This window comes from Staurois parvus, unplaced genomic scaffold (assembly GCF_062004578.1).
Source record: "Staurois parvus isolate SC_StPar_1 unplaced genomic scaffold, SC_StPar_1.0 ptg000538l, whole genome shotgun sequence".
Classification (NCBI taxonomy): domain Eukaryota; kingdom Metazoa; phylum Chordata; class Amphibia; order Anura; family Ranidae; genus Staurois; species Staurois parvus.
The window spans coordinates 9,519,859-9,543,649 of record NW_028318334.1 but is presented as its reverse complement, the minus strand read 5'-3'; the positions used below and the strand labels follow the sequence as shown (position 1 = coordinate 9,543,649).

The 23,791-nt window shown below is 41.7% G+C and overlaps 1 protein-coding gene across 1 annotated transcript in view; it reads left to right on the top strand.

Moving 5' to 3' along the window:
- The window catches only part of RNF157 (ring finger protein 157), a gene marked incomplete at its 5' end in the record, with an annotated part of 76,248 nt that extends 52,799 nt beyond the window's left edge, over positions 1 to 23,449 (top strand). The window contains 3 exons of the mRNA XM_089690620.1: positions 3,245 to 3,290; positions 4,178 to 4,273; positions 22,846 to 23,449. Of these exons, the coding sequence (XP_089546746.1) occupies positions 3,245 to 3,290; positions 4,178 to 4,273; positions 22,846 to 22,967 (264 nt within the window). The remainder of the gene's footprint in view (positions 1 to 3,244; positions 3,291 to 4,177; positions 4,274 to 22,845) is intronic.
- Between the last annotated feature and the right edge of the window lie 342 nt (positions 23,450 to 23,791).

Sequence of the window (23,791 nt, the reverse complement as noted above, 5' to 3'; positions counted from 1 at the left end):
CCCTGTGTACCAAGAACAGCAACACAGGGACAAATACAGCCATGCAAGTAGTGTGGTAAACAAATATTCTCTGTGACCTCTGCTCCCTGGGCAGCCTTCTAACTGACTGGCCTACTGTCTCCACCAAGGAGAATACTCGCATGCCCCTCCGAAGCTTGCTTTGTGTCCCAGCCACAACATCCAGCAGCAGGAGCATCCCAGCCACGAGTGTTCAGGATGCCAGATAAATATGGCCGACTGCACATGCACCCGTAAACCTTGTACATGCGCGCACTGTGGCAAGCGGTTGGCCGCACTTCCAAGCACACTCTACTCCCTCTGGTGGCCTCCAACCAACACAGGCAGACCTAGAGGCATCTTCACAGCGAGCACTCCCCCAAGTGGTATCATGGACCATTGCAGCAGAATTATACCCCTCCTTTCCCTCCAAAACTACAATTTGATTTTAGCAAAATGCAGAGGCAGCTTACCAGTCCCACCGCAGGTTGGTACCTTCCGTCAGGTACCAACTTTCACCCATCTTGGCGGGCTTTGTCATATAGACCCTCAAGGACTCAGTCTCCATGAAATGGGGCCTTTGCCTCTGACCTGTACAGCACCCTACTGGAAAAACGACTGTCAGGTTCTACTGCACAGGGTTCTGTTATGCAGGGTCCAGCGCCGTAAGGCTGAATTACAGGCAAAACCCCAAAGATTCTTCTCTTTATCCAGCGAGACTAAGGTACCATCCATTTTAGCTAAGCAGCTTTCCGAATGGATCCGATTTAAAGTCCATGATTCCCCAGGGAACCCATCCATACCTTTAGGTATTCTCCTTTAGAGCACAAGCAACAATTTCAGTGACCATCCACCTTACAGACACTGGCGAAAAAACTGAAGTACATCCTGTGTAGGAAGGGTTATATAGGGGAGGACATCCTCTCTGGTCGCCCAGTGTCCATTCACCTATAGGTGGCGTTTAACCCACATAGTCATGAATAGCCTGTTCTGTGTCCTGTGATGTACAATAAAGAAAAAGGGCCATGTGCATTGTTGAGCTTGCTGTGGTGCATTGGCTGGCCGTTCAGAATAAATGGACCACCTTAGCACAACGCACATGCAGTAACGCAGCACTAGTGTGTGAATCCAGTGACTAGTGTGTGAATCCAGCATTTTTAAAAAAAAAAAACATTGCAAAATGTTGCAGACTTCAAATACAAAAAAAGTCCCTCAATCCCTATCATGAAATAAGAACAGTCTGTGTCACTGCATAAAACTCATATGGATCCCAACAGTGATGGCTGCAGGAAAGGAGGATCTGGCATTTAGTATGCAAAACAGACAGTGCTTATTGTTAACGCTGATCAATGCGGCCAGTTAATCTAATTTTGACGTCTTCTTAAACTTTAGTACTACATAATGTGATCATCTTTTGCTAATGCAGTTATTTTCCTGAAAGTAACTACTAACTAGCTATTGCAGTGGCTTCACATCCCAGGGAGAAATAAAGGAGCAATTCACCAAGCTAAAATATCATTATTTTCCAAAACTAACACTATTTTCCTATATATCTAAAGACCCCTTTTTTTTTTTTCTTCAACTGTATAGAGCAGGTAATGACATTACATGCGAGTGATCTGCAGTCTGCATATGGGGCTGATTACTTGCATCTGATCGCTGCATGAGGTATTACATGCTGTAGCTGCAATTAGCTGTGGGAGCTTACATCCTCCCATTGCTTTCAATGGGGCTGCCTATCTCAGCTGAATGCGGGAACCCCAGCTGGGGTTCTAACATTTAATTGGAGGCAGGGTGCATTCACAGGTGTGAAGTAAGCCCTGGTTCACATATGTGCGCTCCTGCGGTCCGCGTTTTGCGTGGGCATGAGAGCCCATTCATTTGGATGGACTCCCGTGCCCCAGGACACGTAGGGAAGAAGTCCCTGCACTTCTTCTGAAAACGCAGCCTGCACGGGAAACATCGGTTCCCAGTACGGTTGCGATTTCCAGTACGGGTGGTGTGCCATTAGAATTAATGGAACCCGCACGCTGGTCCGCATTCTTCTGTGCGGGTGGTCACCTGCACGTATTTTTGTCCGGATCCGAAGTGGCACCACTCACACAGATGTGAACCTAGCCTTAAGGAAACCCCTGCAAACAGGAAGTGATGGCTCAGGAAATTAAAAAGGCATATTTCAAAAAAAGCAAACTATACATGTTATATGAGTCTTAACTTAACTGAAATTTAAAAACAATAGGATAGATCAAAAAAGTATTTTTATTGGTACTTAGTGTTTTGAACAATCCAAAAAGGACTAAATAAAAGAAGTTTAGGGTTTACATAAACTTTAATATTACAAATGGGTATCATACACTTACAGTAAAGTAAGCTTCCTCTTCCTGGCACTTGGTCTCCCCATCAATATGTTTTTGTACATAAGGAGACCTGTACTTCCAACATTCTGTCATGTCTTGCTTACCTGATACTATCTTTCCAAGGTTGCCTACTGGCAACCATCAGCTTCAAGATTGTGAAAGGAGGTGATCACTAAAAACAGTACATCTACCCTATTATTCAGATGGCAGGACAGGACGCTCTCAGAGCAGAAACAATGAAGGTGCCAATGGCAGGGGATCCAATGGGAAACACTCATAATGTTCCTAAAGAATATCTTTGTAAGGGGGACTTCTTATTATACTGGTATACATACTATGGATGGATGTAAATCCACTCCTACAGGATTCCTAAGATTGTCCACAACCGATCACCAACTGCAGATAAAGCTGGCCATAGGTGATTCAGTTTTTATTTTTTGATCAGCCAGCCAGCTGATAAAAGAAAAAATGGATTTCCCCATCCACACATTTGAAGTGGTTGAGGAAATCCTCCCTGTTGGGTTATCGTATTCTGACAGCGGGATTACTCCTTTGCCAGAATATATTGATCAGCGCTGCAGCTGATTGGCTGCATGTGTTGATTGAACAGAAATTTTCCAGTAGACCCATTGGTTGACTCCTCTTGAATGGGAACGGCCATCATTAGATCAAAATTCAGCCGGTCCCTGCTTAACCAGCCAAATTTTGGTCCATCTATGGCCAGCTTAAGTCCTGCAGTCCAAAAAGTCACCAGCATGCCTACCCCTGCCTATTTTGGACTGTAGGGCTTATCTGCAGTTGGCAGCTCCAGGAGATTTTTTTTTTTGTTTATAAAGTGGTATAATCACATGGGCTCATTAATGTCATGTTGTCTTTTTCTGCTTTTCAAGGGAAATGTCACAGAAGAAGAATTTGCATCTCCAGAAGAGGATGATGGTAACACTCTCAGTATTTACCCCATTGATTATATTCCATGTACTGCTTTAGTCTTCATGGTGCCACCGCTTATGTGTTGTTGAATGTTTCACTAATCCATTGTGGGTCTAGCATTTATTTAGACACCTGGTAAGGAATGCTACGACCCCATGCAACCTGCAGAATATTAAAGAGGAGCAGTCAGTAAAAAGGCATTTGTAATTCTATGAATTTCTACTGATTTGTGACAATCGTGCAGCATTACCTTACCTTTTCAGGTCAATTTGCAGATGGAGTTGGCCTGTCATTGAATTCTGAATTATCTTGGAAGCATCTCAAACTGATGCTAACCTGATGCCTTCTACACAAGACCAAGGCCATTTGACCCAGGCCATAAGACCTGTCTTTTTTTTAAAACTGTCCTATAACAAAAGTGCTCTCAGGATTGCATGAGCCTGCAGGAGGAGGGGGAAACTGTCAATTAGCAAAGAAATGACAGTTTCACCCTCCTCCTGCAGGCCAGACAAAGTGTTAGTTATCAAAACAGACTTAGGGAGGCGACCAGTCATCCTCCATGGTGGCCTTACAGAAATGACACTGGGATGGCAATTCTGCTCTGACAGGGAGAGTATACAAGTGAATAACTCACACCCATCTGAAAGGTATGGTGGCACCGTTATAACCTAGAGACTCAAATTCACAAATGCCCATTCTGGACTGGTTCTTGTTAATATCTTGCTGGTAATCCCTAATATGCATGTACAGACACTCCTGCATGGCATCATTATTGCAGTCAACAACTCTCTTCCTCTTCTTACTGTGCACACAAGATTCCCAGGCTAATATATGTTGGGCAGTCTGTCTGTACAAAATTGTGCCCACCTCTAACTTCCTTAACTCTGTTGCAGGGCAGAGGACTGGCAGAGAGTGTGACAATAACAATGCAGCTCATGTCACACTGGACGCTCTGGACAATGTGCGGGGCTCTGATGGCTGCCTGGCCGGTGAGTGGCTGCCTCCTGAACATGAACTCTCCCTCTTCACCCCAACCCTAATAATGATTTCTCGCACCAAACAAACCTGAACAGTGTCCGATTAGCTGTGAGTGGGGGAAAAGCCTGCTCATTTATCCCTCCAGTAACTGTAGGTGTTTCACTCTTCCCTGTCTGTCCTCTCCTATTCTTCTCCTCATTCTTTCCTTTTAACTCTGCTGGATGTCTTTTCTTTCTTTAGCTCCTACATGAAGTTTTCTTTTCCATTTCTTGCTGCTTTATTTTATACCATCATGTCATCTATGTCCTTTTTAAGTTGGCTGAGTTCATTGCAGTGCTGCCCATAAAAGCACCTGTGGTATAATCAAACCAAGTTATAGGTTACATAGTTAGTCTGGCTGAAAAAAGACAAAAGTCCATCCAGTTCAACCATAAAAAAAGATATAATCCTATACCCACAGTTGATCCAGAGGAAGGCAAAAAAAAACAGCAAACCATGATCCAATTTGCTCCTGCAGGGGAAAAATATTCCTTCCTGATCCCCTGAGAGGCAATCAGATACTCCCTGGATCAACTTTCCCCATAAATGTTAATATCCAGTTATATTCTGTGTATATAGGAAAGAATCCAGGACTTTTTTGAAGCAATCCACTGAGCTGGCCAGAACCAACTCTTGAGGGAGCTTATTCCACATTTTCACAGCTCTTACTGTGAAGAAACCTTTCCGTGTTTGGAGATTACATTTCTTTTCCTCCAGACGTAAAGAGTGCCCCCTTGTCCTCTGGGATGACCTCAGGGTGAATAGCTCTACACCGAATTCACTATATGAACCACTGATGGTGATATTCCTGAGGATGAGACATGCTTTCCTTAAGAAAAAAACAAAAAAAACAATGCATTGGCTATCCTACAGAAATTGAGAGCGTTTGCAAAAGTATCCTCTATGCAGTTGACAATTTTCCCCTTTAAAGCACGCATAGTATCAGAAAAATATATGAACTATCATTACTTATCTCCTTTTGAAAATTCTAGTTTCTGAGCTGTCCCAGACATCAATACTTTCTGAGTTACTGACCTACAACTAGCATGCTGCAAGTGAAATTAGGGCTGTTAATCTGCATAGGAGAGTGAATTAGAAGAATTATAGAGCAGTTCCAAAGTAAAAGTGAAAGTCCGTGAACATGTATACACTGCAATTGTGTCAAAAACATCCACCTAATGAACAGTAAAGTGACACTAAACGCTGGTTAAAAAAAATTTCTATTCAAGTATGTATTATATAAAGTGTTACTAAACCCCGGACCCTGCATTCACTATATCTGGTCTCCCAAAGTACACAACATGGAAGTGCAATTATTTTAGTAAATATAAACTGCTAAATGCCTTTTCTCATCAGCAGTTAGAGCAGTCTTGTGACTTCTATCAGTGTCTGGCTGAGCACTGGTTAATCTTGTAGGAGGAGTTTTCATTCTCCTCTGACTGTCTTTTGAGGCTGCATAACCCCTGACCCTCTGTCTGGACAGCGCTGATTGGCCCTGTGCTGATCACATGCACCCTCCTCCCCAAAAAAAGAAAAACTCTCTGGCAATACACACCAAATAGAGCAGCAGTGGCACGTCTGCACATGCTCTAACTATGGCAGATGGATTGGGGACAGTAAATGAAGGGGATAATCAGAGAAGTCAGGATCAAACAGCCTTTTTACACAATGCAGAGGATTAACCCCTTAGGTTCCAAAGTGAGTATAACAAGCATGCTTTACTGCATATACAGACTGATTTTACTGTTGTGGGTTTAGTAACACCTTAACTCAAAAAGGTCCCTTCTATTGCTCTCTGCCTCCTCCAAACCTCCAAATTTATTTATTTTAAAAAAAAAAATTTTCTGCTGAGGTCTGACTTCCTCTTAGAGGGTGGCTACATTTGTTCTCCATGGCCCCACTGTATGTAGGAACGTAGCCACCCTCTCTTGCTCGCTCCTAAGACTACTTAGGGACTATGGGATTTGTAGTGTGCATAGAGCAGTGCACATGACCACAACTAATGTGCATTGCTTGTTCAAAACAAAATGGATGTTAGGAGGAAAAGGAAAGGTTCAGGAGCTCATGAAAGCTGGTAGCTCATGCAGTCAGAGGTTGAAATTTTTAGGTTTTTCAGTTGCCTGCAACCTCAGAAGATAGGAGACCAAGTATGAGGTTTAGTAGTTAAAGGCTTATGGGGTTATTTACTAAACTGGAGAGTGCAAAATTTGGTGTAGCTCTGCATAGAAACCAGGTATTAATACCAAAGCTTAATTGAACAAGCTGAAGTTAGGAGCTGATTGGCTACCATGCACAGTTGCACCAGATTCAGAGTGCTCCAGTTTTGGTAAATCTTCCCCTAAGTATAGGTAAATTAAAATAAAATCAGCACAAGGGACAGCTGATTGAATCTGGTGCAGCTGTGCATGGTAGCCAATCAGCTGTCCCTTGTGCTGATTTTATTTTAATTTTCCTATACTTAGGGGAAGATTTACCAAAACTGGAGCACTCTGAATCTGGTGCAGCTGTGCATGGTAGCCAGAGTGCTCCAGTTTTGGTAAATCTTCCCCTAAGTATAGGAAAATTAAAATAAAATCAGCACAAGGGACAGTACTTGTGGCACTGACCATTGTGCTGCTGCTGGCCAGATGGTTCCTCTGTCCCCTTATTCCCCCGCAGCCATAATCTTCTGGTGCTTTGGGGGTTAATACGAGCACTAGACCTGTCAGAGGCACCCACCAAGAGTGCTGACTATGCCTGCCCTTTCCGACCCCTCCTTTATCTTATCAAAAGAAAAGTGATCTGTGAATGGAAAACAGGCAGATAAATGAGGTCCGTCTTCCAAATTCATGGAGTGCTTTTCATTCATGTAAGCTATAGTACAGCTTCCAAGAATAGAGGAGGGGGGTGGAAAGGTCATAGTCGGCACTCTTGATGATGCATATGACAGGTCCAGTGTTTTTTGTTTTTTTTTTTGTTTTTTTCTATTAATGACTGCAGGGTTATGGGGGTGCAGAGTACTTTAGATTTCAACTAGGACAGTCGGCAACAGCACAAAGGACACTTATCATTAAATATAATTATCATCCCTTGTGCTGATTTTCTTTACATAACCTGAACTTAGAGGGTCAGCGGTCTGATAAAGACTGACAATTGCTGGCCTGTTAAATCCTGTCTCTGCAACAGCCCCTTGATATTATTATTATTAATATTATTATTAGTTCCAATTCATCCACTGCAATCAGATTCCAAAGATCTCACATATGGGTGGGTCTGTTTCCTGACACCTGTAACTTTTTCTCTCTATTTGGTGTTTCACCTATCACATTCAAACTTCCAAAGCAGGTTTGAATGTGACCAGGGGCTTTGTGACACCCGCTAGCACTGTTTTTGTATGCTGTATATGAATAACAGTTCGGCCTCCTTCACTACAGCAGATTCCAGCAGCAAGAATCAGTAGACTCTTGTGACTGTGATTACAGGTGAATGTGATCTACTGCGGTGGCTCAGCTTGTACAATGAAATGACAGGCTGAGAAGGGCCATCACTGTTTGTATACAGAGGGGAAAATAATTATTTGATCCCCTGCAGATTTTGTACGTTTGCCCACTTACAAAGTAATGAAGGGTCTATCATTTTTATCATAGGTGTATTTTAAATGATAGAGACCAGACTATCAACCAAAAATCCAGGAAAAACACACGGTACAAATGGTGTAAATTGAATTGCAGTTCAGTGAGTAAAATAAGGATTTGATCCCCAAGCAAAACATGACTTAGTACTTGGTGGAGAAACCCTTGTTGGCAAGCACAGAGGTAAGACATTTGTAGTTGGTTACCAGGTTTGCACACATCTCAGGTGGGATTTTGGTCCACTCTTCTTTACAGATCTTATCTAAATCCTTAAGATTTCTTGGCTGTCACTTGGCAGCTTAAAGTTTCAGCTCCCTCCGTAAATTTTTTATAAGACTAAGGTCTGGAGACTGGCTAGGCCACTACTTCTTGAGCCACTCCTTTGTTACCTTGGTGGTATGTTTTGGGTCATTGTCATGCTGTAAGACCCATCCACGACCCATCTTCAGTGTTCTGGCTGAGGGAAGAAGGTTCTCATCCAAGATTTTACAATACATAGCCCCATCCATTGGCCCCACAATGCAGCAAGTCGGCCTGTTTCTGTAGCAGAGAAACAGCCCCAAAGCATAATGTTTCCACCTCCGTGCTTGACTGTAGGGATGGTTTTCTTAGGGTCATAGTCAGCATTTTTCTTCCTCCAAACACGACGAGCCGAGTTAATGCCAAAGAGCTCAATTTTGGTGTCATCTGACCTCAGCACTTTCTCAGAATACTTCTCTGAATCATTTAGATGTTCATTGGCAAACTTCAGATGGGCCTGTACATGTGCCTTCTTGAGGAGCGAGGACCTTGCAGGCACGGCAGCATTTCAATCCATGGTGGCGTAATATGTTACCAATGGTTTGTTTGGTGACTGTGGTCCCAACTGCCTTGAGATTATTTACAAGCTCCTCCCGTGGGCTGATCCCTCACTTTTCTCATGATCACCCTTACCCCAAGGGCAAAATCTTGCATTGAGCTCCAGACCAAGGATGATTAATGGTTATTTTTTGTATTTCTTCCATTTGTGAATAACCACTCCAACAGTTGTCTCCTTCTCACCAAGCTTCTTGCTGATGGTCTTGTAGCCCATTCCAGCCTTGTGCAGGTCTACAATCTTGTCCCAGACATCCTCTGACAGCTCTTTGGTCTTGCCCATGGTGGTGCCCAAGAAAGAGATTCTGTGCACAGGTGTCTTTTTATACAAATAATGAGTTTTCGATAGGAGCACCTTCTTAAATTGACAGGACTAATTTGTGTATCACATGAGCACATATCCAGTCACTGGGAGCCAGAATTATTATTGGTTGGAGGGAGATTAAATACTTATTTTACTCCCTGAACTGCAACTCAATTTATAACATTTGTATCATGTGTTTTTTTTGGATTTCTGGTTGATATTCTGATTTCTATCATTTAAAATACACCTATGATAAGAATTTTATAGATCCATCATTTTTTTGTAAGTGGGCAAACTTACAAAATCTGCAGGGGATCGAATAATTATTTTCCCCACTGTATATCTGCACACTCAGTGGTTACTTGCAGTTAGGGACAGATGCGTGACCCGGAAGGCATCTGAATGAGTGTGTTTGATAATACTGCTCTTGCATTTCAAACTGGTAAGCAAGTAGGGTTCCCAGATCATTGACCACCGACAAAATGGGCAGGGTGAATTGGAGCATTGGATACAAACCAAAGGCCGTGTCTACTTTTGCATCTCAAGGCTTATCTTTAAACTGTACTTTTAAAGTTAATGGATGAGCATGACAGTTGAGCAGCCCAAGAGATCAGCAATGGCTTCCTCGATTTTCTTTTTATGACATGTCTCCTTTAAACAGCAGAGCACTCGGATCACTTTTAGTCTCCTACATGAACTATTAGCCTCCTGTCTGCTTCGTATTTACTTATGTTATACTCTGAGTGCATCTACTTCTACCCCTTGTATTTGTCTCATACTGAAGTACTCAGATGGGCACACTTGTACTTCCTATCTCGCAGCAATTCCCCATAGGTCTTTGTGGGACGCAGGCACACTGGGAATTTAGCCCCGGGGTTTTGCCGTGGGCAGAGGTCACAGGTGGGCCATCCAGGGACAGAATCCGACTGCTTGATGTATACTGCTCTATAAACGTTCATACGGTGAGAAACCATTTTAAAGAGAACCTAGGAATATAGGTTAAAAAAAAAAAACCTTGGGGGGTTGGGGGGAGTAGAATACTGCTTTAGGGACAAGTCATCAATGGCAACTTCCCACTCTGCATTTCCTAAACCTTGTAGGCATTATAAAAAGTGTCCTAAAGAAGGACGCTTCTTACTGTTCATTCCATCCTTTCTGATTTTTTTTCTTTCCTGCGTCTAGTGCAGAATGAGAGAATATGGTTGTTGAGGGAAAAAGAATAGTCCTTCCTACCCTTAGTCCAGGCCATGCTATTTCCACTTTTTTTCTGATCTTTGCATTTTTAAGTTGCTTTCTTTCCAGTTTTCCTCATCTAGTCCTTTTCTCTTCTCTTTTTCACAATTTGTGTATTTTATTCTATATTTGCTTTTCCTGTCTCTGTATCTCACGTGTCACTTAACAGCTGTAAAAGTTCATGTTCACTATGTGTCAGCTGTGCTCACTGCTTCCTGCTCGGCCTGACCCTGCTACCCATCTGCTCTCTGCGGCAGCCCATGTGTACCTTGGCATGTCCCTACAATAATACTGCAGCACCCTCTGGGCTTTCTGCGCTACTGGGGCTTTAAAGCATAGGACCTGTTAAAGGCTTCCACTGCATGAGGCAAGACATGGCGGGACTACTACTTATGGTGCTGCAAAGATAGCTGACTCATTTCACTTATAAACGACTGTTGTTTGTCCTGAAAATTCTGATTATGACAGATAACACTTGTGTTATAACTTGCTGAATTGAGCCTCATATCAGATTCTAACCTGCAGTGGGACATGAGAGATGGGGGATGAAAATTTGAATGTTACGGGTTGTAAAGGCAGTTCTTAATTCACACTGATACATTGAGATAAAAGGTGCTTAAAGTGGAACTAAACCCTCCTATCCTTTATATCCAAGGAAGCTGCCAACTTAGCCTCTGTTTGATCTGCAGTTGCCCTGATGTTGTACTTTATTTATTACAGGTACTTATATAGCTCCGTCAATTTATGCAGCGCTTTACATATATATTGTACATTCACATCAGTCCCTAACCCTCAAGGGGCGTACAATCTAAGGTCCCTATATATTGCACATTCATATCAGTCCTAACCCTCAAGGGGCGTACAATCTAAGGTCCCTATATATTGTACATTCACCTCAGTCCCTAACCCTCAAGGAGCGTACAATCTAAGGTCCCTATATATCGTACATTCACATCAGTCCCTAAGCCTCAAGGGGCGTACAATCTAAGGTCCCTAACTCACATTCAAACATACACATACTAGGGCCAATTTGGACAGGATCCAATTAACCTGCCAGCATGTCTTTGGAGTGTGGGAGGAAACCAGAGTACCCAGAGGAAACCCACGCAGGCACAGGGAGAACATGCAAACTCCAGGCAAGTGGTGCCGTGGTTGGGATTCGAGCCAACGATCCTAGTACTGCCAGGCGGAAGTGCTAACCATTTAGCCACTGTGCTGCCCATGTAATCAGTTATGACAAAACCATATAAAACATATGTTCTGCTAATACAAATATGCAATATGAAATAAAGTCCAACATAAACGCGTGTCCATGCAAAAAAAAAAGACTCTGTTCACCACTGTGTAGTCCTCTTTAACCGCTTCCCAATCACCCTATAACAGAAATACTGCTACAGGGTGTCATGGGTGCGCAAAATCACATGTGTACATATATGGGATTTTGCATTTCCAGGTAGGGGGCGTGTGCCCTATGCGCTCCGCCGTTCGCGGCCGTGGCTGTCAATCACCGGGTCCCAGCCGGTGATTACTTGCCGGCGCCTGGTGATTTCTGAGGATCTCCGATGGGGAGGAGAACGGTTTTGTTTTACCGTCAGCTCAAGCACACTGCTTTGGATAGCTGTGCACAGCCATCCAAAGCAGTGTGCTTACAGTGAAGCACACTGACATGGCCCCCTAGTAAAACACTCCCAGCACACAGTTAACCCTTTGATCGCCCTTCATATTAACACCTTCCTACCCAGTGCCATTAGTACAGTGTCAGTGCTTTTTTTTTTTTTTTTTTCTTTTTTAGCATTGATCACTGTATTGGTGGCACTGGGGATGTCAGTGACACCAAGTCAGTCCCCCCCCCTCCCCAGTGTCAGAATGTCCGCCGCAGTCCCGCTATAAGTCGCTGATCGCCGCCATTACTAGTAAAAATTCAAATAAATCCCAATATATAAATACCGCCATTTTTAAACGCTATTACTTTCACATAAATCAGTTAATTTACATATATTGGGATTCTATTTTAGCAAAGACATTTTAGCAGAATACATTTTGGTGTAAATTTATGACAAAATTTTATTTTTTTAAATTTCTTTTTTACTGGACATGTTTAATAACAAAAAGTCAAAAATATTGTTTTTTTTTCTCAAAAAAAATTTTTTTTTTATAGCGCAAAAAAATAAAAAATGCACAGGTGATCAAATACCACTGAAAGAAAGCTCAATTCATGGGAAAAATACGTAAATTTAATTTGGGTGCAGAGTTGAATGACTGCAAAATTGTCAATTAAAATAACACTGCGCTGTAACGCAAAAAAATGGCCTGGTCAGGAAGGGGGGTAAATCCTCAGGAGGGCAAGTGGTTAAAGTCCAACATAAACTCTGTGTCCAAGAAAAAAAAAAAAACTGTGTCTACCACTGTGTAGTCTTCTTTAAAGGATGGTGCTCTTCAACATGCGTGAAACAGCCAAGTGCTTCTTCCACCAAGGCACATCTATGCGCTTACCCCAATATATTGACTCTGAACCTTAGAGAAGTCAAAACATGTTCTATCAGCAGCTTATGTGATCCAGAGCCTCACATGGACACTTCACAAACGGGAGCAACAAACTCTCATAGTGGGAATCTGTATGAAAAAGGTTTATTCAAATGGTTAAAAACACTCACATTCTCCTAGGAGGAAAAAAACACCATTAAATACTACAATTCCTAGCATACCGGTGGTGACGATGCTATTCACACTACAAATAGTGTGGGATTTTTTTTATATCTTTCTGATCATTTATTAGTCATTTGGGAAGCTGGTTGAGGAATGCTGAGTTGTCCATCCATGCGAGGCTCTGGATCACATGACCTGCTGATAGAACGTGTTTTGACTTCTCTAAGGTTGAGAGTCACACATATTAGGGTAAGTGCATAGATGTGCCTTGGAGGAAGGAGCAATCGAGTGTTTCACATATGTTGAAGAGCACCATCCTTTAAAGCAGCCTTTTTCAACCAGGGTGCCATAGATTTTCATTGTGCACTCCTATGACCTTCTAGCTGCCGACATTCGAACACTCAAAGATGTCAGCAATTGATGAGGGGGAAGTTTTTTGCCCCTCCCCATCAGCACTGGGGTCACATAAGCTGAGTGGGGGAGAGAAATTGGGGGAGAAACATTGGATTTCTAGTCAGTACCAGTGTGCAAAGGTATATTTACTTTGCAAGAATAACTTCACTCTAACAGTGGGTGTCCTACGTGTTTGGATGTTAATGTAACACTAGTAGAATAGTTTTTTACATTTTAGAATGGGGTGCCTCGAGATTTGTGCAGGATTTTAAAGGGTGCCTTTACTGAAAAAAGTTTGAGAAACACTGCTTTAAAGGGTAATATACAGTTTTTTTGGGATTTTTTTTTTTTTTTTTGCACGGACACTTCATTTATGTTGGACTTTATTTAAAGCAGAGTTCCACCCAAAAGGAGAAGTTCCGCTTTAATGCTTTGCCCCCCGCTTCCCATTTAGGATTGGCACCTTTGGGGAGCGGGTACCAGTATTTGACAGGTACCTGCTCCCACTTCCGCTGCGATCGCCTAGACGATCGGAAGTTGTCCTCCTTCCCTCCCCATAGTCTTGTGGGACACGTGACAGGTCCCAGAAGACTACAGGGCCATTCACAAAGCGCAGCGCTTCTTGCGCGTGCGCAGTGGGCACCTGGCTGTGAAGCCGCAAGCTGTCACAGCCACCCACACCACTAAAGGTGCTGGCACCAGGGAGAGAAGACGGCCGGTGAAACTAGCGGTGGGGAGTACACTGCTGGACCGAGGGACAGGTAAGTGGCTGTATTTTAAAAGTCAACAGCTACAGTTTTTGTAGCTGCTGACTTTTTTTTTTCAGCTGGAACTTCGCTTTAATTTTGCATATTTGTATTCACATATGTATTATATGGCTTTGTGAATGTAGGTTATGCCCTGTACCTTTTTATGTGCTGCTGCTGCTTCTTTCACTGTATTTTTGTTTTTCCATTTGCTCGTTAATTCTTGTTTTATTCTACAACATTTCAGTTGAGTAGTTATCAGCCACGGCATGCTTTGAATGTAACTATTTTGAAAAACCATTAAATGAAAGGGTTGAGTTCCACTTTTAACACTTACCAGTGATTTGCCAATGTAGGGCAATGTGCAGGTTCACTTGAATTTCTTCTTCCTCCCTATCACATATTAGCCTTTCCTTCGCACACTAGGCCCACCAATATAGCGGTTTTAGCTGGGAGCAAAGAAAATACCTGGAATGGCATTTACCATAACCGGAGCAGCATTGCATGGCAACCAATCTGCTTCTAGCTTTTATTTTAAAGTTTAATTTAACAAGGTGAGGATAGAAACTGATTGGTTCCATGCTACTCCAGTTTTGATAAATCCCCCTGTACTTCCAGTTATGGGGCAAATATTTCACCTGTCTTATTGTGTGACCAAGGCGATGCATGGGGATTGGCCCTGCACTGTCACATGAGGGCGGGAGTGTGGTGTAAGCTCCAACTAGAGTGGCTCATAGCTTACATGGGGTTTCTCCCATTGCGTCAGCGGCTGAACAGAACAACAGGAGAGCAAAGAAAAGTAATGTGTTGCTAGGGGGGAGCGGTATTAACAGAAGACTTTTATTAGCTTGCATACAATACAGAGATGAATACACAGGACAATTCTACTGGTACAGACATTTAGTTATTAATAGTATTTTGTGAGATCCACTCTGGGGCATAGAGCTATGCCACAGCTAAATTAAGCCTATGAAGTGCCCCAGTACCCCCAAAAAAAAGTAGATGTGCCCTGCAAGTCAACTATAGACAGAGCAGTGGTCACCTGATCTATCCAAAATTAGCAGACCGTCATATCTTTGCATGTTGTCTTTTAACATAAGACCTCTCTTACCTGTTACATAATAGGTTGCATCTCTACTGGTCCTTTGGTATTCAGGAGTTGCCCGCAGTGCCTGGTCGGAATGATGGGGCATCCTGAAGCTGGATTTAATAGAGATTCAGTGTATGGTTAATGGTGACTACAGTGGGTATTTCAGAGCTTCCTCATCTTCGTGTTCGGCCTGGCACATTTATGACGCTAAAGATACTATTTCTACAGCAAGCAGTTGTTGGATGGCTTTTGCTGCCAACTATTCATAAAAGATATAACTGGTTGCGGTTGGATGGCTTTTGCAGCTCAAATTCACTTAATACTGTAAAATTCAACAATATATTATCCATCTGGAATTCTGACCTAACTGCCTTGTGGTCCTTTCTAGCACTGTATGTAGCAGAAGAAATAGGTAAATTAATGGAAAATTAAAAATGAACGAAGAGGAATTTCTTAAAGCTGGCTATTCAAGTTACACTCTGAGTGTATGATTTCCTTTTTATTTATCTACATTTGTGTAGTGCAAGGCCTACCTGAGTGGGTTTTAATTGATTTGTTTCTTTTATAATTGCCTTGTGCAGTTGTTCGGAAATCTTCAAGAAATTGCACAGTACAGTTGAATTGGGACCTGTGGCCAGGCTATGGACATTCCAGTATTTGTATATTCTTAATGTTCTCTACAGACCTCACTGATCTCTGTAGCTGCATAGCTGTGGTGCAGTTCATTCTCAAAGTTCACAGCAGAAGCACTGTTGTTGTCTAAGGCAGGCCACATATTAGCCATATTTAGTTCAACCAGGGAATTGAATTTAAAAAAAAAAAATGACCCGATTCCCCCATCTACACACTCAATGTGGATTGGGGAATGCTTCCCTCTAAGCAACTGCGTTTTGACAGTGGGGAGACTTCCCCTCCATCAGATTATAGTGATCAGTGCTGCCAGCTATAGCAGGCAAAACTGATTGATTGGGAAAAACCCAGCAAGGTGGTTGTGCGAAAGTAGATCATCTTCTGCTTAGCCAGCCTGACCATGCATGGATAAAAATTCAGCTGGCCTCTGCCAAACTGAACGAATTTTGATCAATGTATGGCTGGCTTAAGTCTCTGGGTTTACATTAGGGATTAGACAGTAGCCGAGAGGCTGCTAGGAGGGGAGAAGGGTGGATCTGAGCTGCTGAGAGAATGACTTAAAGGTCTTTAGTACTTTGGCTGTGAATTTTAGAGATGAATTGCTCTCCAGTACCCACAGCTACAGAAGTCCGTAAAGTGACTTGTGTTAAAGTGCTTTTATTCCCTCTTACAAATATTCAAATACTTGAATGTCCATACCCTGGACACAGGTTCATTTAAAATTCCAACTCCAGTAAAACTTAAACACCCTTCTTGCAGTGGGGCTGAGCCTGCACTGTAAGGGTCATAGACTTTTTTCTGTCTAGGGAACAGTAAATGCATAACTTAATCGTACAGTACAATATATGGGAGTTGATTCCTAGACCATGGATTATATAACGCTACTTTCAGGTGTTTGGACACTGCCAAACATTTTGTTATGAATTGCCCCCAGTATACCCATTTAACCCCACCTACTCTATGAAGTTCCAGTTTTTTGCTAGTGTTCTTAAATGTTTTTTCCATTTTTCTTTCATTCTCTGACAGACTGCCTTTTGCAACTGTACCAGGTCTGTATTGGGCACTGGTTCCTGCTTGGGCGCTCTTCTTGCCACTGAGTGAAAGGAGTGTAGTTAGCTGAAGGTTGCTATACAGGTCCAGGGCTGTGGTCCATTTCTGTGGCACCCCCTGAAGACCCCATTGGGGGTTTGCGTACTGCAATAGGCAAAGCACGAATGGGACCAGCACCGTGGATAAGACAAGACAGGGTTTCCCTGTACCTTTACATACCAGTTCTTGGCTACAGATATACATGTAATAATCCAACAAGATAGGTAGTAGATAGTACACTCTATCCTACAAGACATACCGCACTTCCAAGCACACAAGTAGTTTTTTGAAGGCACAGATTATGGGTTTTTTATGATGATTATTCTTGTCTTCTTTAATCTGTCTTTTTAGGTACTGTTATAACATTTACCTATTTAAAACTGGTAGTCTTTTCTTCCATCTCACTACCGGAAGTTCCTCTCTGGCTAGTAAATCAGTGCTTATAAGACTCCTAACTGCACACTTCCAGCTGCCATTGCTGTTGACCGCATGAGCTGATCATTTGCCGTCTCACCCGTTGTCTGATATCTCAGAGCCACAGGAACTCTGCTAGCGCCTGAGTTATTCATTTAGCATCCATTCTGTGAGTACCCCACAGGGGAAGATCCTCAACAATGGAGGGCTGCAGACACGTAGGAGCGGGAGTACATGGGACAAACAGCAGAGTTTCTGCTGCAGGCCCTGAGGAAACTGTCACCTCGCTAGACCCCTAAATTGGGTTCCTTTACAGATACCTAGTGCACTTCCATTTGCAGAATATAAGGGGCACGCTGACTTTTTAGTCCGTGGGTGATTTTTTTTCACCACCAGAATCTCTTCATCTTCTTGCCACTTGCTGGTTACTGTGGACTCATTGGCTGAAGCAGAGCTTTCAAGTCTCTGGATAGAATCATCTAGTGCTGCTCATTTCCCACATATTCTTCCAAACACAAAAAAGGCTATTCCTAGAAATTATTTACTTATTGATCAAGTTGACTGGGCCTTATATGATGATTGGCCCAACTCGGAGAGGATATACCCTCCTCTTTTTTTTTTTTTTTTTTTTAATTTTGATGCCTTGTACACTATGGAAGAGGATTTTAAGAAGAGTTGGACTGTTCCAACTGTGAACATGGCCATTCTTGAATTATCAATCTACTGTTTCCAATATTAGTATTCCCTCCTAAGTCAAGTACTTAAAAACAGTAAAGCGCTACTACAATAAAATATAATGAATTTCCATATAGGTACCATACATTACATTTTACATAAATTCTCATTTAAACATATGTGACACCAAACATTAATTCCAACTCCATGATTATGCAAATAAACCAACTTTCTTACTTTTGTCACTAACTTTTACTGACATTTTAAGTCCAATTAAAAAAATTAATCCATAATTCTTAAGTTCATTGTATCAGATTCCGTGTTCCACCCAAAAAGTGTAGTGCTCCACCACCAGTGGGAATATTTTCTCACATGGCCAGTGGACTTATTTAGATGTACAGGTCACAATGCCCTTTATCCAGTCATCTGGTAATGCCTCCGGCATCAGTAACTTCAATAGTGACTTAAAGGGGAGCTGCCTAACCATTACCTAGCAGGTCCCCCTTTAAATCAAAGGCACCCTTCCACTTCTCTAAATGTAATTAGGAAAGAAGAGGCCTCCAATAGTGCAGTAGTTTTAGTAATGTCTCAGAATATAAAACCCCAATACAGCTCACTCACATAATGAATTTGAGATACTCATTACTAGCATTGAAAAATACATACACTTCCGGTTAGGGCTCTGTACCGAAAGTGATATCACCAAGCTCTGCCCTACGTATTACATCACTTATCCACATGACTTCCTCAGGGACCTTAGCATCCCCTCTCAAGGTCATGGGATCTCTACTCCTTACTATTGAGGATAGCCTGATTACATGGATTCCCTTTTCTACACAGGCCTGACCTACAACCATTAGACTCTGCCCTTAGTTTTGATATGCCCTCTCTCCCTGTATCAGAGTCAAGGATTACCAGATTACCTATTTTACGAGGAGCTGAGAGGTCCTTCTGCTCTCACGTCCTCAAAAGGAACTGGCCTTGACATTGGTCGACTTCTTTGCTGATCTAGTACTAGAAAGGTTACAGGCCCTTGTTCTCTTAAAAAAAACAAAGTGGCAGTTGACTAGTGCAAACCCGCCTAAAGATGGTTAATTAAATCCTATGCGGAGTAATTTATTTATTTTATTTATTTCAGGTACTTATATAGCGCCATCAATTTACGCAGCGCTTTACATATATATTGTACATTCACATCAGTCCCTAACCCTCAAGGGGTGTACAATCTAAGGTCCTTAACTCACATTCATACATACACATACTAGGGCCAATTTAGACAGGAGCCAATTAACCTACCAGTTTGTCTTTGGAGTATGGGAGGAAACCGGAGTACCTGGAGGAAACCCACGCAGGCACAGGGAGAACATGCAAACTCCAGGCAGGTGGTGCTCTGGTTGGGATTTGAACCGGCGACCCTAGTACTGCCAGGCAGAAGTGCTAACCACTTAGCCACCGTGCTGCCCCAGTAATATATGAGTAATATATCACTACATTAGTGAATGCAATAATGAATTTATTAGATCACATGGATCATGAAAAAGGTGGACATAGACATGGTGAACATGTTAAAATCAAAGAATTAAAATAAAAAACCGTTCGGCGTCACCATGTCTATGTCCACCTTTTTCATGATCCATGCGATCTAATAAATTCATTATTGCATTCACTAATGTAGTGATATATTACTCCGCATAGGATTTCATTAACCATCTTTAGGCGGGTTTGCACTAGTCAACTGCCACTTTGTTTCTCCAAGTATTACCCGATTTACAATCCACACTTCACTGTAAGTGAGTCGGAGATATTACAAGGATATAGAACTACATCTATTAGTATGGCAATCTTTTCTTATTTTTATGCCCTTGTTCTCTTAACCTCGTTATGTGCTGGTTTACCCTCACATATGCGGCACATATGGGCACTTGTCTGCCCATCTCACCATACATATTTAAGGATGTGCCTTCCCTACAGACTCTCACCAAGATACCTTCCAGCAGTCTAAATTCCTTGATATTCCCCGATTTAGTCACATTCCAACCTCTGGGTTGGGTGCCCCACTCTTTTCAGGGGCATGCAGATGGTTTCCCCCACACTCTACAACTTGTCATGTGAGGTTGTTCTCACCTAGTGTGATAACAGGGAACCCCATTCTAAAACCTGTTCCTATTTATCATGTTGCAACTTCTGTTTGGAATCTAAAAAAAAAAAAAAAATCTAGCCGTTGCGATCTTCTATGCCAATCTATGGCCTCCACCAGGTGCTCTTTCCCGTACAATGCCCTCTCTTTGTGCTCAGATGGTTTACTTAGGGGTTATATGGGTACACTGGGGGGGTTCCTATCAAAGCTTTTGGCAGTGTCCTGTAATCTGAAAGTTGAGGCATGTAACCCATGGTCTGAAAATTAACTCTTTTACCGTTCTCTAAGATGTGGACTTGACAGGTATGTTAAAATTTCTATTTTTACTAAACTGATCCTCTTCTCCCCCGCTGGCTGGAGCTCCACTACGCTCTGGCAGTGGACTGTTCCTTGGTGTTCTCCATCCAATGCAGGACCCTGCATCCGCCTTGATGTCCGAGGACTTTAGACTGCTGGAATGTAGGGGAGAAGAAGCTGCAGGAACCGGTCGGGTAGTAAAAGCACTTTTCCAAATCCCCTAGACCGAAATGAGTCGTTACCCTTGCAGTGTGGGTGCAGCCCCACTTTAAGGCAGGAGTTTTAGTTTTCTTGGAGTTCAGCTTTAAGGCTTCTGCCCCAATTGTCTGCTTAAATATGTGCTTTCTTCACCTCTGTTGTCCATGCTGCTATCTGCTTACTTCTACTTCAGTCTCTTCTCTACCACTGTCTTGTTTCTTTCTCTTCTGCCCATCTGCAGTTGCTGTACCGGACCCCCAGCCCATTCCGATTGGAGATTAGGTAGGACATAGTTTGATGGTTTGAATAAAAAAAGTTTACATGCTGGTCATTATTAAAGAGCCTCGAAACTTCACACTTCTCCCATTATTTTAACCCATTATATATTGTCTGTGTATATACATTTAGAATATGTGTACAGCCTTAGGCTGGAGATGGGAATGGCAATTTTTCAAAAGATTCCATGAAAATTTTAAAGACAATAGAGACAATAATAGCAATGATGTTCCAATATGTTGGGTAGACATTCTCTGCAGATGAATTCTTTTTGAGAATTGCTATCAATACAGAGCAGATTGTTTGTTTGGAGTACGAGGCAGATATCTGTAGTTGTTTAAAGCGCAAATGTCTGGAAACCGTAATAAATGTTAAGTCGCATAAAATGATTAACAGGATATTAATAGCTATTGATCAATAACTTCTAGACATTCCAATATCACATTTTCATGTACTTGCCATTGAATCTTCTTGAAATCGGCCCATATATGTCAGGCTTACAGTTTTAAAAGATGTGGAAAAGGTTTCTTTTTGATTTGCTGGAATGTCTTTTATTGTGTGATGCTCATGTTTCGATTACAGACTATTACACATGTGCAGAACGGAAAAATTGGTTTAGTTTCGGATAGATTCGTTACTAATTTTTGTTTTGTTGCATTCGTAACAAAATGTGTTTAGATTAGTTTGCAACTGGATTTGAATTTTTCCAATTGATTTGAAGTATTCTAATTAAATTTGAATCAAAGATATCGAATAGATTTAAATTCACTGTGAAGAATAGCTGGTTCTAGTCTATTCAAAATTCGAATTTCGGCAGATGGTTATATTGTTTCTGTTTTATTCTATTTTTTTCTATTCTACTGTTTTCTAATCTATTATTTTCTATTCTATTCTGTTCTGTTTTACTCTATCCCTTCATTTTCCATTTTATTTTATTGGATTCTTTTATTTTCTATTCTGTTTTACTATATTCTATTCTTTTTGAAATGCAAATTTTGGAAGATGGCTGTATTTATTGTATTCTATTTTTTTCTATTCTATTCTTTTATTTTCCATTCTATTCTATGCTAATCTATTCTTTTCTATTCTATTCCTTTATTTTCCATTTTTATTACATTTTATTACTTTTTTATTTTCTATTCTGTTCTGTTTTACGCTCTATTTTTTTTTTTTTTTTTTTTATAATCCGTTCTATTATTTTCGAAATTCATATTTCGGAAGATGGCTATATTCTGACACTCAAATAGTGTAAACAATGCAGCACTATAAATCAAGAAATGTGCAAAAAAAAAAGTGATCATTAAAAAAATAAAATCAACCATATAACAATTTTGATCCATAGAAGGACGCAGGTTTTTATTTTAATTCTATATTCTGACTCTAATACACACAGTCTTTGAAGGAAATCGGCAATAGTCAGCAATATGTATATAGTTCCAATTTGTTTTCGAATGTGATTTAGTTTTTGAATTTTGGTCGAAATTTCTTTTTATTTCAGATTCGTTTTAATTCGCAAATTCAGATACATCAGAATTTCTGACTAACGGAAATTTCGATTCAGAGCTAAATGAACCGCACATGTCTATAGACTCTATTTTGCATTTCTGTGTTCATCAGGTCACGCTGTAGTGAATAGAATGGGCCTTATGAATGAGAGATCCTTTATTGTATGTTGCCTCTAGCAACCAATCAGATCCTTCCTTTACATGTTTCTAGGCTAGCTTACAAAATGAAAGGGAGAGTCTTATTGGCTGTGGTGGTTCTTGGTCCACTTTCATACAAAGGCTCAATATCTAGGTTTGTCGAATTGGTGTTTCTTTCTTTTTTTTGAAAGGTTTGTATTGTTTTCTCTTACCCAGCTCAAAGCATTTTATGCTGTTATTTGCTTGTCAATTCTGCATCTCATTGATTTCTTTCTGTCTGGTTTATATATAGTGTCTTTTTCCTTAGATGGCTGTTACCCTGGGGTTCCTGTGCAGAAGAGGAGGCATCCATACCACGTGTCGGACACTTGTATCTCTCTTCAGGAGGTGGGAGACAGACAAGGTCGGCTGGGTGCTCAAGATGTGTGATGTCTCTTCTCTCTAAGTCTTGCTGCTTGCCCCATAGACACCTCTCACAGAGAGGCTCCCACGCCCATTAAGTCGCTCAGGACTCACCAATGACTACCCCGTGCCAGCTTTCATCTCCTACTTTGTTTCACGCTCCAGCTTTAAGCAGGTCGACATTTTCACCCACTGCCTTTGCAGGACGGTGGTTCCTGGCCACTTCATGTTTTGTGTTTGAACCCTGGACTAGTGAAGCCTGGCACTGGCAATGCCGAAACATGCACTACATTATATAAGCTGTGACATTGCTGAATCTGTTCCAGTAGAGATCGGTGGCCATTGTTCATTGAAAGGTGTATGGTGAATATCTCCACGCTAATACAGCGCCACCTGCTGTACACTCAGTAAATAGCAGTGCCTGTCATTGCTCGCTACTGTAAAGGGTGGCACTGGAGTTATCAACTGCTGTGCAGCTTAATGCAGCAGCCTAATGTCCATGGGGGGGGGGGGGGGGGGGGGGGGGGGGGGGTGAAGGAATTAAGAGAGAAGAATGATTTACTTAAAGCGAAACTACAGTTTTTATGGAAACCCACTTTTAGATTCACTAATTTCAGCAATTTTTATTGCACATCCTTACTTTTTTTTGTTCTTTAGCATCAGATATGCTGTGCCAGTGCACTTGCTCACATCTTTCTAAATGAACTCTAAGCGGAAAATTTTTACTTTGATTTAGCCCTGGTTCACATCTATGTGGCCTTGTGGGCCACGTTTTGCGCGGGCACAAGAGCCCATTCATTTGAATGGACTCCTATGCCCCGTGACACACAGGGAAAAAGTCTCTGCACTTA